We start from the raw sequence: 14,252 nt of genomic DNA, 5'->3' as shown, positions 1-14,252 counted from the left end.
CAGTTCTGTATTATCAATCACATGGTCTTCTAATGATTAATCATTTTCTGAAGTTATTAATTTTAAACTAGTGATGAATTTACTGCCCTGTATTTTATTTCCAATATCAGCAGATTCGTATATCAGTATCATTCTTACTGTTTTAATACTGCATTGTCTGTAACGATGCAGCACGCCCTGTGCTCCCTATATGTTTTAAATACCTCGTTTGATCAGAGAGAGCTAGAACTTGAGTCAGACCAGTGTCAGGGGATCGGTTAGAAATCAAATCAAGTGTCCGTCTAGTCAAGGGACGTCCACATCCAAAGCAGAAGAGGCTTAGATTTTAGGAACGTACGTATTTTGTAAAAATACATGTTAGAATACAAAATGTCTCCGTTCTCGTAGCACTGGGCGTTGGATCCTGTGTTTTATTAACGGCACACTACCCGAGTATGCGTGGGTATTAAGGCTCAGGTTAATCACAGGGCTTTGTCGACCCGAACGTACGCTTGGGGTGACGCGTCTGTGGCGTAACCGCCTGGTTTGTCCGCATGCCTGTCACGCAGCGTCACGCGCTGAGGTCAGGGCTGGCGTCTCGCTGCCCGGCTGTCACCGGCACGGCTCCACCGCGGCACCGGCCAAGCTCCTCCGGCCTCGTTTTCACACAAAGAGCTGGTTTAAGACGCGGTAAGACACGCAGGTTGTGTGCAGTCTGCTGATAAGGCAGGCGGAGCAGGAGAGGCTCCAAGTTGAAAGAAAAAAGTACCCCATTCTCAGTTTTGCTTCGGTTTGGAAGAAAGTCCTTTGCAAAAGCTTACGTGTTCTGCGAAACGAACCTCGTTTTCTGGCCTGCCCTAGAGGCGGTGGGCGCTGCAGGAGCTGTGGACTGCAGGCAGTGCCGGGCTGATGGTTTCTGGGGCAGAATAAGCCATTTACAGCCGGAGCTGCAGCAGCACTACCAGTGGTGACCCCTTAACAAAATGCACTGCGTGCACGCACCAAGTCTATGGGACGGCAGAGGTGTCCCAAACGTGGCTTTTTACGGGCAGACAGCAGCAGGAAGCGGCATCAAAGTGGGGTTTGTGGATGAACAGCACCTTTCCAGGTAATTAAAGCAAAAAAAAAAAATAAAAAAAAATAGTTTTTGTGTTGTTTCACAAGGGAAACCCCTGTTGTTATCCGCGACACCCTATTTCACTCCCCTGGTCTTTAAGTACTTTATTAGCAGCTTGCAGGTGCGTGGCACAAAGCCCTGGGCAGAGGAACAATAAGGCTGAGACGTTCCTGGCGCTGACTGACTGAAATAACTTCTATTTAAGAGCTCAGATTTAAAATTACCGATCGTTGCTTTGATAGCTAAATGGGGGCAGGGCAGGTCGCCTGCGGTGGGCTGTGGGGCCGGCAGCTGCGACCGACGGCCCCCGCTCCCCTTCCGGCGGGCGCTGTCCCCCCCCCTCGGTCCTCACGACCCCCCCCCCCCACCGCGCAGCCGCCGCCGCCGCCGCCGTTAACGGCCCCGCCCCGGGACGCGCTCGCGAGGGGGGGGGGGGGAGTGCGCGCGCGCGCATCGCGCCGCCCCCGCGCCTGGCCTCGCTGCTCCACCACTATCCCGGCATCCTCTGCTGCCTGGTACACGTCTCAGCCGTCGCGCGGGCGCTCTAGGCGGCTGCGGGCACTGTCGATGGTGATCGGCGGAGGCCGTGAGGGGGTGTCATGGCTGCCGTCGAGGTGGCAGTGCCCGGAGCCGCCGGGAGGAGCCGCTGAGTGGGGTCGTGTGCCGGGGGGATGCGCGCTGTGCTGGCGCAGGGGGCGCCAGGACCGGTCTGCTAAGCCCCTAGCAGGCGTCGCGACCTCCCTGGCGAGGGGAGGGAGGAGGCGGCCGCCCCTTGGCCCGCGGCGGCCGGAGAGCCGGCTGAGCGGCGGCGGCGATGGCGTCGTGGCTGGGCGGCCTGGGCTCGGGGCTGGGCCAGTCCCTGGGGCAGGTGGGGGGCAGCCTGTCCTCGCTCACTGGCCAGATCTCCAGCTTCACCAAGGACATCCTGCTGGAGGGCGCCGAGGAAGTGGGCGGTAAGAGGGGCTGGGGGAGCGGGGCGGGGGCTGCCGGCAGCGGAGGGGGGGCCTTTGCCGGGGCTATCTGCGGCCAGCGGGCGGCGGCTGCGCGGGCCCCCCGGAATAGGCCTGGTTTGGCGAGGAAGTCGCTTCTGCGGCCGGCCGCCTCTTCGGGGGCCGGCGGCGGTGGCCGTACTGGCTGCACCTGCCGGCTGGCGGCCTGCGTGAAGGAGGGAGCTGAACGCTCCTGGTAACCATCGGCGTGGTGCCTTTCGAGGGAGCTGCTGCCTTCCCTCGTTCTAGTTTTGTTTTTATTCTGTCCCTGTGACCTCAGCACCTGGGGAATAAACAAACGTATTTATAGGCTGTAGCGCAAGAGGTAAATCTGTTCCGGATTTTTTATTCTCGAGTTTCAGAATTGCATGAATTGTTTTGTTAACGGTAACAAAAACCGTTTAGCTTATCTAAAACTGTATTCGATTAACTGCTTTTAGAGTAATAGTGGTTTTATAAAACCACAGAGCAGTAGTACAGCATTTTTTGCCTCTATTTCGGATTTGAAGTCTGACGTGTCACACAGACAAAGGTCCAGTATAATCGATGTTTTTGTTATTTACATTTCAGTAGAGCCCAGAGAACTTAACGGAGTCCTGCCATGCTCCTACAGCCAAGTAGGAGATCATGGTCCTTGTCCCCTAAAGGTTAGGGGCAAAAACGGTTTAAAAAAACGAAAGAAAAAAACCCCGAGGCATCAGAGTAAGATGCTCCATAAAGTAAGAGCAAACTTATTCTAAAATATAGTATTTTCTTATTTTTTCATTAGTATCTTTTTTCTTTAAGAGTTTTCGAATAAAACTTCAGGTTTTTCTTGAAAAGCAATTGTATAACATGGTAATACATACCCATAGGTTAATTTTACTAATATTATTTACCATCCTGAAAATATAACATGGAAAAATAAGTATTCTAAAGTATTAACAATAGCAACTACAATGAACAGCTGCAACTATTAAATGCTCATCTTGGAATGCCAAGTTAAACAATTTTATCTAGTTCACAGCTTCACAGTTAAAGACATTGTCTTGTGCTCAGGCTGAGACTACCAGGCTAATTTTTTTCCTTTTATATGGTTAAAATGTTCTGAAGAGAGAAATTTAATCAGATGACTGAGGAAAAAGTTATCCTTTTCATTCAGTTCTGAAACATTTGCTTAGAATTGTCTTAAATTCCAAAACCCATATTAGTTTAGTTTAACAACTTACTTTATTTTACGCCGCTAAACTGATGCGTTTCTTTTACCCTTAACAAAGATAAATTGAGATTCCAATTCACAGATTTGTACTTCAGCTTATATGAGAGATGACTAATGTTCAGCAGTTATTTCCAAATGTGCTTGACTGATAGATGTTGCTGTGAACAGCTTTGTTGTATTTAAAAGTCTCAGTGGTAGTACCTTTTACAGGATATTTGCCTTACTCTCCTGAAGGTGTAACAATGCGATGGCATCTAAATGCTCTTCTGCTCCAGTGAAGATCTTCATGTACCATATGGCCTAAAGAACACTTTTCAAGCAGTTCCTTCCCTTTTTACCCTGATTTTTAAGTCTAATTTCCAGCCAAAATAATGATAGCGTTCGTGGATTATAGACTTTAACGTCTTCAATTTAACAGGTTTTGTAGGAAGACTGTTGCCTCTGCAGCGCTTGAGCGCCACCTTTAACAGCATATGGGAAATTAAAAAACAATCGTTACTTGGATGTTCATGTTTATTTCAAGTTTTCAAGAACTGTTAATGTTACTGTCTAGCGAACTATATATTTTTCTTCATCTATAAAAGGAAATGTGTTATTTCCTTCCGTTAAAAAGTGAGACCCAGCAGAAATGAACATATTCTGTTTGAGGAACATTGATCACTGAGGTATCCAGGGATAGAATAATGTGTTTTTTGTATTAAAGAAATTGGTATGGTCAAGTTATGCCTATGTCTTGTGGTGTTTTCATGCCCCTGTGCCGGGTTGGTCTTTTGTTGCATTTTTTTTTTTTCTTAGTGATTTATTTTTTTTCTGAGATTTTGGTCAGTCTCACCGTTGTGTGTATTTTATGCAACTGATTCTTGCTGTGAACCCTCACGTGAACTTACTGAGAAATACAACTTGTCATGTTAAGGGCAAAGTCCTAAATGAAGAGCTGATTCAGAGAGACAAAGCAGTCAAGTAAATACTCTTCTTTTCCTTTGTTTTAAAGCTTAAATTCGCCCTTTTCCATTAGTTTTGTGATCTGACTCAAAGCCTAGATAAATGAAAACTATTTTAGGTTCAAAAGACTCGGTGATCTGAACAGTTTTAAGTGTTCTCAAGTGACTTATAACATTTCCATAGGACTAAACATTAAAAGCGTTCTAGAGTAAAAATATATATTAATAACTTTGTTCTTAATGTCTGTGTAACAGGTAAAAGTAGTTCAACAAAACTGAAAATTTTCATTGTTCTTTCAGATGCAGCAACGGAACTCCATGTATCCAATTCTAGACTCAGAGAAATAGAAAGTATTAATGCAGCACAAAAGTCAGAAGTAAGAAATTTTAGAACACGTTTACTGTAATTAAAAACAATAAATACAAGTTATTAAGTGTTGCTGATTAAGATGAAATATTGCACTGAAGAGGCTTATCCTTGGGAAATTCTGGAAATGAGGATGAGTGGTAGCAGAATCTTGCTCTTTTCTTTGGTGACTCACTGTCATCACTGTTAGGGGGGCAAATTTATGCACTAGAACATGCATGCAGTTCAAGTTTTCATCTTGTGCTGACTGCTCTATCCTGCGACTGTTTCTACTAGTCACTGTGGTTTGGACCTTAGCAGTAAACTTTTGGCTCTTAGAAGCTCTCAAATGCAGAGTTCTTGTAAGTTTTGATAAGTTTTAACCGTTAGAGAGTTAAGTGGTTTATTGTGTTTCATATATGACCACAAATCAAAGCAAACTTAGAATGCTTCCTTTTGTGCTTGAAATTCTATCTTTTGAGGCAGGCTTCGAAGTCTAGAGGGTGTCCTCCCTGATACGGCGCTGCGTCCGTATTGCCTGCTGTATGATCCTTTTGACATAGCTACAGATGCTCATGCCCTCCTATGACTGCTTACAAATCCTTTGTACCCATGTGGCAATTACCTGTGTCCTTTTAGAAGGATCTGTTGGTCTTGGGACTTTATGGCTGTAAACCAGCCAGCTTCATGTGCTTTGTCTGCCCTTAAGAGCAGCGTGAAGGTAGGAGAGTATATTGGGGAGGTTACAGTTTTTGCTTGTCCTGTTTCTAGGCTCTTAGCATCTGTTATGGGCCACTCTCAGAGACGGGATAGTTGCCTGTATGGATATTAGCTCCAATTTATGTTCTGTGGCTGTTCTGAAATTCCACCTGACAGTGCTGTCCATCATATGAAGAGTAATTCAGCTCTGAAATTTTTCTTTTTGATGTTTACCTCCCGTAACACAAACCTTTGAGCGGTTACTAGAGTCTGTGCTATATAAAACTGGACAGCTTGGACAAGATGATGATTCTGGGCCCACATTTGGAGTTACTTTTACCATGCATTTTGAGTGAAATAAAATGAAACATCTATTATTTAATTACTTCAATTTTTTTATTGTTCAGCAACTTTATGCTTTTCTAGTTCTGTAAGAACTAGATATTCAGAACTTGTTAACATCCATTTCTCATTTCTGCTAGAATGAGAGACTGAAAAAAATTTGTAGTGATTTAGAAGAAAAGCATGAATCGGCAGAGCTTCAAATAAAACAGTTGTCTGTAGAGTACCGAAATCAGCTACAACAAAAAGAGGTATGATACAGACTAAAATATCTGAGTATGTCCCATAAATTTATGTATTATGTTGATTAGTATTTTTGTTTAGTTTTAGTATCTGTGCCTTTTCAGTAGAAGTATCAGTCACAGTTGAAAATGTACGGATGTTTTCTTCATTTATTAGTGTAGAGACTAAGACATACATTTCATTGACTCATGTAATATAACCACGGCTGCCAGAAGATAGATGAGAAGAGAGAAAACATGAGAAGAGAGAAAACTCTTCAAAAATATCAGGTTTATAACGTGAATTCCTGTCCTTTTTATTATCACCATGAGAAAGGCTGCTTTAACTGCTTTGTATTTCTAATTCAGTAATCTTTGTTAAGGAAGGTAACAGAAGAACAAATTCTCATTTGAAGCAGTTAGTTTTCCCTGTGGTTATCATTTATTTATCATAAAGTGTACATTTAAAGGAAACAGAGCTAGCTTTCATGACTTGAGAAGGTGTACCTTTGTGATGTAAACAGATCAATTCTATGAACTACTGTATAATGTGAGTTTTCATAGCCTTTTAAATTAAGAAAGTTGGCAGTATGCCAAGAATATTACGCAAAAGGAGTTTTACTTCTGCTTTATTTGTAAACGTGTGTGGGAACTAGAGGAAGCAGAATTTTGAGATGTATAATATTCTGCTCATTAAATATAATAATACAGGTGTTAAAGGAAAATTGCATGCAGCTAATTTCAGTATGACGCGAATAAGTATATTTGCAATACTTTGAAATGTTGAATATAATATAAATAATTTGAGAAACATCATATTTTGCTTAATTTTCGTATCTTAAAGCCCTCATTGAAAACTTTAACTTATTGCACAGCTTGTTAGCCTGAATCTTGCCGTAGGACTTAGGTGCCTTGGCTGCTGAAAAATCACCAAAATTTTTTGCTGATACAGGTGTAGAAATACTTAACTAAAAAGTATGAAAACTTCTAATATGTGTCTTAGTGTGAGATATTTTGTAACAAGTCAGCCAAGACTGCTTTTCTCCATTTTCTGCTTTTTTCCTATTTTCTTCAGTAAAAAACTTCTGTAACTTATGGCGAGGGGGTGTGGGGTACATTGATTGGCTTACCTGTAAAAGGAATAATGTGGAATATGTTTTGATATTCTTGCTGAAACAATGACTATATTCTGTATATTCAGGTGGAAATCAGCCATCTAAAAGCTAGACAGAATGCACTACAGGAGCAATTGCAGAAGGTACAGACAGCTGCTCAGTCAGCACAGTTAGGAGCTGGTGTTTTGCCACCAGCCACTACATCAGCTTCCTTTGTTCCAGTGGTTAGACATTCCGCAGGTTTTCAAGAAGATGATATGGATTTTGGAGATATAATCTGGTCACAACAAGAAATAAACAGATTATCCAATGAAGTTTCTAGGCTTGAATCTGAGGTCGACCACTGGAAGCAGATTGCACAGGTGAGTGGTTCACCTCCCTCCCCCACCCCCACACCTCTGTGTGCCTCTGGATTAGTGCTTTCAGTGCATTTGGCATTCCTGGAATGTTTTTTTCATTTTATGCTTTCAAATTTATTGTCAACATGATTTGATGGAAGAGGTGAAACCTACTCTTTTAGTCTTTGTTACACGTGTGATTGGTGGCACACTGAGTGGCTGTTTTCCAAACGCTTTTTCAAAATGCTTTTAAGCATGATTTGTCGAGTTAGGAAAAGCATTCCATAAACGTTTATCCAGAATATTAGTACTATTTCAGAGTTTAATTTTTATGCAGTTTTTTAAAAATACTCTTCTTCTTCCTGGCTATGCTATTGATTGTTTATTAACAGCACAGCAGTGTTCAAAGTGATAGTTACATGCTTGCATATTATTTTTCGTTACTCTTTTCTCACTGCTTGATATGTCAGTTACAACTTGTGGTCTGGTGAGACAAGAAAGAATATAATCATACAAGCTGTTGTTGGCGTGAGCCATCATTTCTCAAGCTATTGTCTGATTTCACAGACGTTAGTACTTGGCTCATGTGGAAATACCAAAGTAAAATGAAGCAACCTTGTTGTCTTATTAGGTGCAATAGTACCCCTCCCTCCAAATTTTTACACATATGCAGGTTATGGGGGGGAAAAACGATGGAAAACTAAAATGTTACCACTAAAGTTACCTTTTTTTCCTGAGCAAAGTTACTATAGGTTTGAACTTTGCTTCATGTTAGAAGTCCTTCCTGGTAATCTTAAAATGATATCGTGGTAGACACTGCAGCTTCTTTGTTTTCTGCCTTTGATTATCCTATAGATGAGGTGCTTACATGAAAAACGTTATGTATTTATCACAATTTCCACATGAAGATGATATTTTTATTTTCTTACCTAGCTTTCCAAAGTGCAAGGGGCAAATGATGCAGAACAAAGTGAAGTCTGCAAGCTGCAAAGTATCATTAAGGTAAGATGACAACTTTGACAAGCCAGTCCTCTCTTATTCTTTATCCTTGAAGGTCTGGGTACGGCAAGATTTTCGTAAGTAAAGTTAAACATATTTACAGCACTGGTACTTATGTTTCCTTTATCTAATAATGTGGGGGGACACTCGTACTGCTGGCTGAAGTGTTGCCGTGCTCTCAAAATGATTGAATTTGTTTTGAAATCTAGGGGAGAAGGTATTTATATAACTTGCTGAATATCGTACCTAAACTTAAAAGGATGACGTTAGCATCTCTAGGAGCAGTTGACATTCAGAAGCAGCTGATGACTTGCGATAATGAGTTTTAGATGCTCAAAATAATTTTTTGGTCTGCATTCTCAGAAATACCTTGGCCCTTTTTTAACTGGAAAAACAAATGCAGAGTCACATGTCATACTTGAAAGTTACTCAAAATATGTCCTGTTATTTCCACTTCCTAAGTTGTAATCTCTATAGACTTTTTTGAGTATTTGCTATTGCACTCAACACACTGTATAAATATCTTTTTTAACAGAATACTTTCTTAACTGTTAGAAAAAGAACAAAACAAGAAACAACCTCTTCTAGGAGAGAGTTTACTGTGAAAAGTTTTTTTTGTTTCATTTGTATTGTTTCTTGCTTAAGATTATCTAGTATATTTTAACATTCTGTTTATCTAACAATGTTTTTAGGAACTCAAACAGAATTTAAGTCAAGAAATAGATGAGCATCAGCATGAACTTTCAGTATTGCAGGATGCACACAGACAAAAGCTAGTAGAGATAAGTCGTCGACATCGAGAAGAGCTGAGTGAATATGAGGAGCGAATTGAAGAACTTGAGAGTCAGCTACAGCAAGGTGTTTATTATGACGTGCACTTTTTTGGATTTTATTTTCTGATTTAATGTGCAATGAATTCTGGTTAAACCGTAAAATAGGTATATAATGAACAGTGTAATACATGTCAAATACATGTTATTTAGAAGTCTGAGTTTAGACTTTAGTTTAGCTTTATGCTTAAGACACACGTCCTGATATCTTATACAGACTATGCTTGGATCATTTTCTTTATATCAAATGTTACACTCTGAAGTCTACGCTTCCTGTTTTTTAACTGAATATAGGTGTGGAAGAGGCATGCAATGCTGAAGATGAGAACATTTCGGCACAAAAATAGTTTTGAAGAGAAGTAGTATGTACCAGTTGGATTACTTGATAGAAGCTCATAGGTTGCAGTCAGGACCATGCATGTACCTGTGGCATGGCCAGATTGTAGGAGAAGCGCAGTCATTATCATAAGAGGCTCTCCGTTGTGTCAGGCAAATCCTTCATATTACCTAAAAGTACAGAGTTGTGTCAATTAGGTCTCCTTTAGGTATTTCTTTGCACAAATACATACCTGGAAAAAAAAAAACGCTAAATACCTGTAAGCCTGCCTTTTATGGTGTATTAAAACTCTTTTTTCTAAATAGCGTATGTTCCTCTTTTGGAAAGAGAGACCGGCAAAGACTAGAATTTCTTCTTGGAGAGAAAGGAAATATTTTTGCAGTCTCTTAAGTCCTAAGGTAGTACTGACAAGGAACTTATTCTTGAAATCAGATACCTGATTAGACGTAACCTGACTTTTAGGTATGCTGTACGTCTATCAGTAGGGCTCATTTAATAAAACAAAGATAAGAATCCCATATCTTTTGCTTAACAGGTCATCTGCAAAATCAATGTTGTTCACAGCTTTTGAAGTATTAGAGTATCTTATCATATTTTTATTTGGGTGGCTCTTGTATTTGAGAGCATCAAACATACAGGTTGTAGAAATTCCTGTTTGAACTTGTACTTGAATTCACAAGCAGCATTGTTTTCATTGAACTTTTTTTCTTGTACGTTTTTGACTCTGCTTTTTTTTACTCTGAAAATTGCGTTATAAGCATTGTACAAAGCAAGCTATGAATGTTGTTATAGTAGGGTGCATCTGTAAAACTATAATTTCTGCAGAAAGAGATTGTTAGGTGAAAAAAATTATGCCTCATTTAACAGAAGAGACTGTCAAGTAATTTTTAGTCCTTGCAGCCACCTGAAACTGATAGGAGATGCAATCCTGAGTTTTTAAGGTCTACTAGCAAAAATGCGTTGTATATGCAAACTCTGACAGCTGTTCGGCAACCCTTTAAAATCAAATAAAATATATATAATAGTGATTTTTGCATCAAGGTGGATTAGCTGGTTTTTGGTAAATTAATCTTAGGAGACTGAGGGATTTCTCATCCTGATAAATCAACTTCTGTCACCTTCCCCACACTTCCTGGTGAAGTACATTTTAATTCAAACTTGAACAGCCTGTGTCTTGCAACTCCTACCTTTCAAAACTATTTTTAGCCAGAGATGTGCAAGTATTTGAAGAGCTGTTTGTCAAATCACTTACATGTATGGCACTACTTCAATTGTTAGTAAGTTTTTTTTTTTTTTTTTTTTTTTTTTTGTCCGTGATGATCATATCTCTGCTTTAGAGTGTTTCCCTCTGTCAGGAGAAGGTTAGGAGGAGAAAACTTTAGAAGTAAAAGATCTACAGAGCTGGTTTTGGTTAGTATAGCAAACTTAATCTTTTTTGCTTTTTAGGTGGTGTAAGCACTGATGCCACAGATGATTCTAAAATTAGTGAACAGAAAAAGAATATTCAGACTCTAGATGCTGGAAAAGCAGAGGACCTGCAGATTATAAAGGACCTAGAGGATGAAATACAAAAACTAAATCACAAGCTGTCTTCTGCCAAAGAAAAAGAAAAAATTCTGCTACAAGAGCAAGAATTGATTAAGATAGAAAAAATCCAAATAACACAAGAATATGAAAGTTTAAAATCTGATTTTAGTAAGCTTCAAAGTTCTGTTGCAGAACAAGATGGTCTCTTGAAAGAAAAAGAGAAGAAGTTCCGATCAGAGACATCACTACTTCCAGAAGATGTCATCAGACTACAGCAAGCACTGTTAGGTGTGAAGGACAGTGTGTGTCTGTGTGTGTGTTAATCATACCTTCACAGGTTTCCACTCTTAATGTTCAGAATTTGTTTTTAAAAGTTGTAACTGAAAACTGCTGTTTTAGCAAAGGGTTAACTACTGAGGTGGAGGCAGCAGAAAAGAAAACGTAATTAGGACTAGCGTGATGATTGTAGGGTCTGATTAGCTAAGTAAATGTGTCTGCCAGCTGTTAGATAGGATTTTTCTTTCTTTAAAAGTAAATACATGGGAATATAAGTTGTTTATTTAAACTCTAAAAGTACATTTTTTGTGTCTAAACGCAGTCTGCTAGTATCCTCTCCTGAAGAGAGAGTGAAATAGATCTGTTTTGCAAGTACATCTATATGTAGAACGTCTTTTAATGTTGCGTAACTAACACACTATAGTACCGAAGTCCTCCTAATGTGGATTCAGTTGTAAAAATAGTGTTGTACTTTGTGCTGGTTATTGATGGTACATTTGAATCTTCTACAGCGTTGACGCTTTAAAAAAATATAAATCATCACAAAACTTTGTGAAACTGTTCTCTCCTCTGGGCAATGGAGATATGCTGGGGAAAGGGTGGGAGAATTGTTTATTATTGTTTTGGAAGTAGCACATTAATATTTTGTTTGTCCTTATAGAAGCAGAAGAAGAAATAGCAAGGCTTTCAAGTTTAAATCAGGTAAAACAATTTGAAAATTATGTCAACAAAAAACTCATAACAATAACTGATGGGAAAACGCACATCCTTGGCACTGTAAATTTTTCTGAAGCTTTCATGCTTCTGTGTAAGCAAGCTTGTAATCAAGGAAATAATTTTAGATTAACTTTATAGTTACGTATGTAATGTGATGGAAATAATATATTTTGATTTGTGAAACCCCGCAGCCTACTGTGTTAAATTGATCTAGTGGTGTTCCTCATACCACATTATGTAGGCTACTGTAACGTATAGTTCTACAGTATTAATTGAACATGGACTTGAATTACTGGACAGGTAATACTTTAGATACTAAAGCTATGTTCATTTCACGTATGTGTTTATTCTTCCATGTTCCTCTGCAGGTAAATATTTACTAACACAGCCTGATTACAAGTAGTGCTATTTAAATAGTTTGAATCCTGAACTGAAGCATTTCACTGTTTAAATACTGACTGTATGTTTTTTTTTTTTTTTTAATAGGCCAACAGTTTCATTGGTATGGGGAAGGATATTCAGACATTTATGCTCGATCTACAGGTTCTTAAAGAAGAAAATTTAAAGCTGAGAAAAGAAAGGGTATGTAGGTTAGTTTTTTTTGGGGCTGTATTTATATATTTCTTACAGTATAGAAAAAGCATTAAAATATTCTGAAACCTATACTAAAAATAATACTTTGTCTTATTTTTATTCTGAGCGTAATTGATATTAACTGATTATTGCAGTTGAGTGAACACATCAGTCAAGTATAACGTCTCAGCATAAGACTGTTTTAAGGTCCTTATGACTTTTATTATTACATGCCTTTCAGTTAAGGATTTCATTCTTATGTTTTATTTGCTTGAAAGTATATTCACTTGAGCAGCTGAAAGGGAAAGCAACGTTTTCTAATATGATGCAACACTGTGGAATATTGTTTATTTGATGAAATACTGTATTTCAGAAGCTGTGTTTTACGTACGGTAAATTTCATTTACCATTTTCTAAATTGATCATTATTCTTCTAAATATTCTGAATTAGTTCATTACATTATAATCAAAGACTTCAGAACCACTAGTATTGAATGGTATTCAGTAAAACCTGTCATTATTTTTCACCTCTTCTCTCAATCTAGATAGCCATGTTTCAGTGTAGACACTGTCATCACTTCTGCAATTTTTTTTCTTTCTTTCAATGCTGTAATAATATTACATTCCATCTTGCTGATTAAATTAAGCAATGGAACATACAGTCTGTGTGGAACATAGGCTTAGTTTTTGGCAGGGTTGCCTCAGTCCCTTAAATCTGTCAACCCAGAGTTTATGACTTAGTTTATTTTGTGTCCAGGAATATTTTTGAACTGAGGTCTTTTGTGGTTTGCATGAATTCAAGTATTCCCATGGCATTTTTCATAAGAATGTTCTTCAGTTGTTCTTGGTTAAAACTTCCCCTCCCACCATGCAGCATAGTGTGTGTTTAGGGTATCCCTAAGAGATGTGACAGTTTATCCCAGCTGGGGATCTGCACCTGAGAGGTGGATGTAACTTCACTCATCAGGCCATGGCTTTCTTTGTGCAGAGGCTTGTAGATTGCACTGCTAGCCTTCGTGATGAGAAAATTATTGTGTACGTATAGAATGTTAGAGGCAAATACTTCACAATGAAGAATGTGTAAGTGGGATGATATTCATGTAGGCTTAAGGGTTCTGATATGAAAAATGACCGCTTTGCGTTTATTGCTTAGGAAGAAATAAGCCATCTGAAGTCCAAACATTTTAGAAATTTGAGCAAGCCAAAGTCTAATATTTAGAATTTTCTGTTTAACTTAAGGAGGAACTTCAGAAGGAACTGACAAATGCACAACATAAAAATGAGAGTGTTCTTTCTATATATACCGAGGATCAGAATTCAGAATTAAGTCAATTAAAGCAAGATTTGGAAAGAAAAGAGCATGAATTAAATGAAAGTATTGCTGAAAGAGAAACCTTAATAGCAGAGTTGGAAGAGCTGGACAAGCAGAATCAAGAAGCTACTCAGGTAATGAACATTGCCATTAATTATTGAATTGGTAAAATAGATGTTTAGGGTTTTTGGGTGTCTTTTCAGTTAAGCTTTGCATGTATGTATCAGTGATATATAAGTTGTCCTGAGCGGCAGTAAAATAATCATAGGGCCAGTGGTTCACTTTACTCTCTGTCCTGCCAAAAGAGGGTCTGATGCAAAATTTTGAAGTGCAACAAAACCATTTGTTATGACAAATAAATAATATATCAGATGCCCATAATGGGTGTTACTTTCC

The 14,252-nt window shown here is 39.1% G+C and overlaps 1 protein-coding gene across 3 annotated transcripts in view; it reads left to right on the top strand.

Moving 5' to 3' along the window:
- The first annotated feature begins 556 nt into the window (after positions 1–556).
- Positions 557–14,252, top strand: part of TRIP11 (thyroid hormone receptor interactor 11) — a 36,102-nt gene continuing 22,406 nt past the window's right edge. The window contains exons 1-10 of one of the 3 annotated variants that reach the window (XM_068946849.1): positions 557–1,087; positions 4,525–4,601; positions 5,752–5,862; positions 7,034–7,309; positions 8,219–8,287; positions 8,977–9,142; positions 10,898–11,266; positions 11,916–11,956; positions 12,458–12,553; positions 13,784–13,990. In XM_068946849.1, coding sequence (XP_068802950.1) covers positions 1,069–1,087; positions 4,525–4,601; positions 5,752–5,862; positions 7,034–7,309; positions 8,219–8,287; positions 8,977–9,142; positions 10,898–11,266; positions 11,916–11,956; positions 12,458–12,553; positions 13,784–13,990 — 1,431 coding nt within the window. In that variant the 5' untranslated portion in view covers positions 557–1,068. Of the gene's footprint in view, positions 1,088–1,668; positions 2,050–4,524; positions 4,602–5,751; positions 5,863–7,033; positions 7,310–8,218; positions 8,288–8,976; positions 9,143–10,897; positions 11,267–11,915; positions 11,957–12,457; positions 12,554–13,783; positions 13,991–14,252 lie in introns of those variants that run through there. The other 2 variants (XM_068946848.1, XM_068946850.1) reach the window with 2 other exon arrangements.

This window comes from Struthio camelus, chromosome 5 (genome assembly GCF_040807025.1).
Source record: "Struthio camelus isolate bStrCam1 chromosome 5, bStrCam1.hap1, whole genome shotgun sequence".
Lineage (NCBI taxonomy): Eukaryota > Metazoa > Chordata > Aves > Struthioniformes > Struthionidae > Struthio > Struthio camelus.
This window is presented reverse-complemented; position numbering and strand designations above follow the sequence as displayed.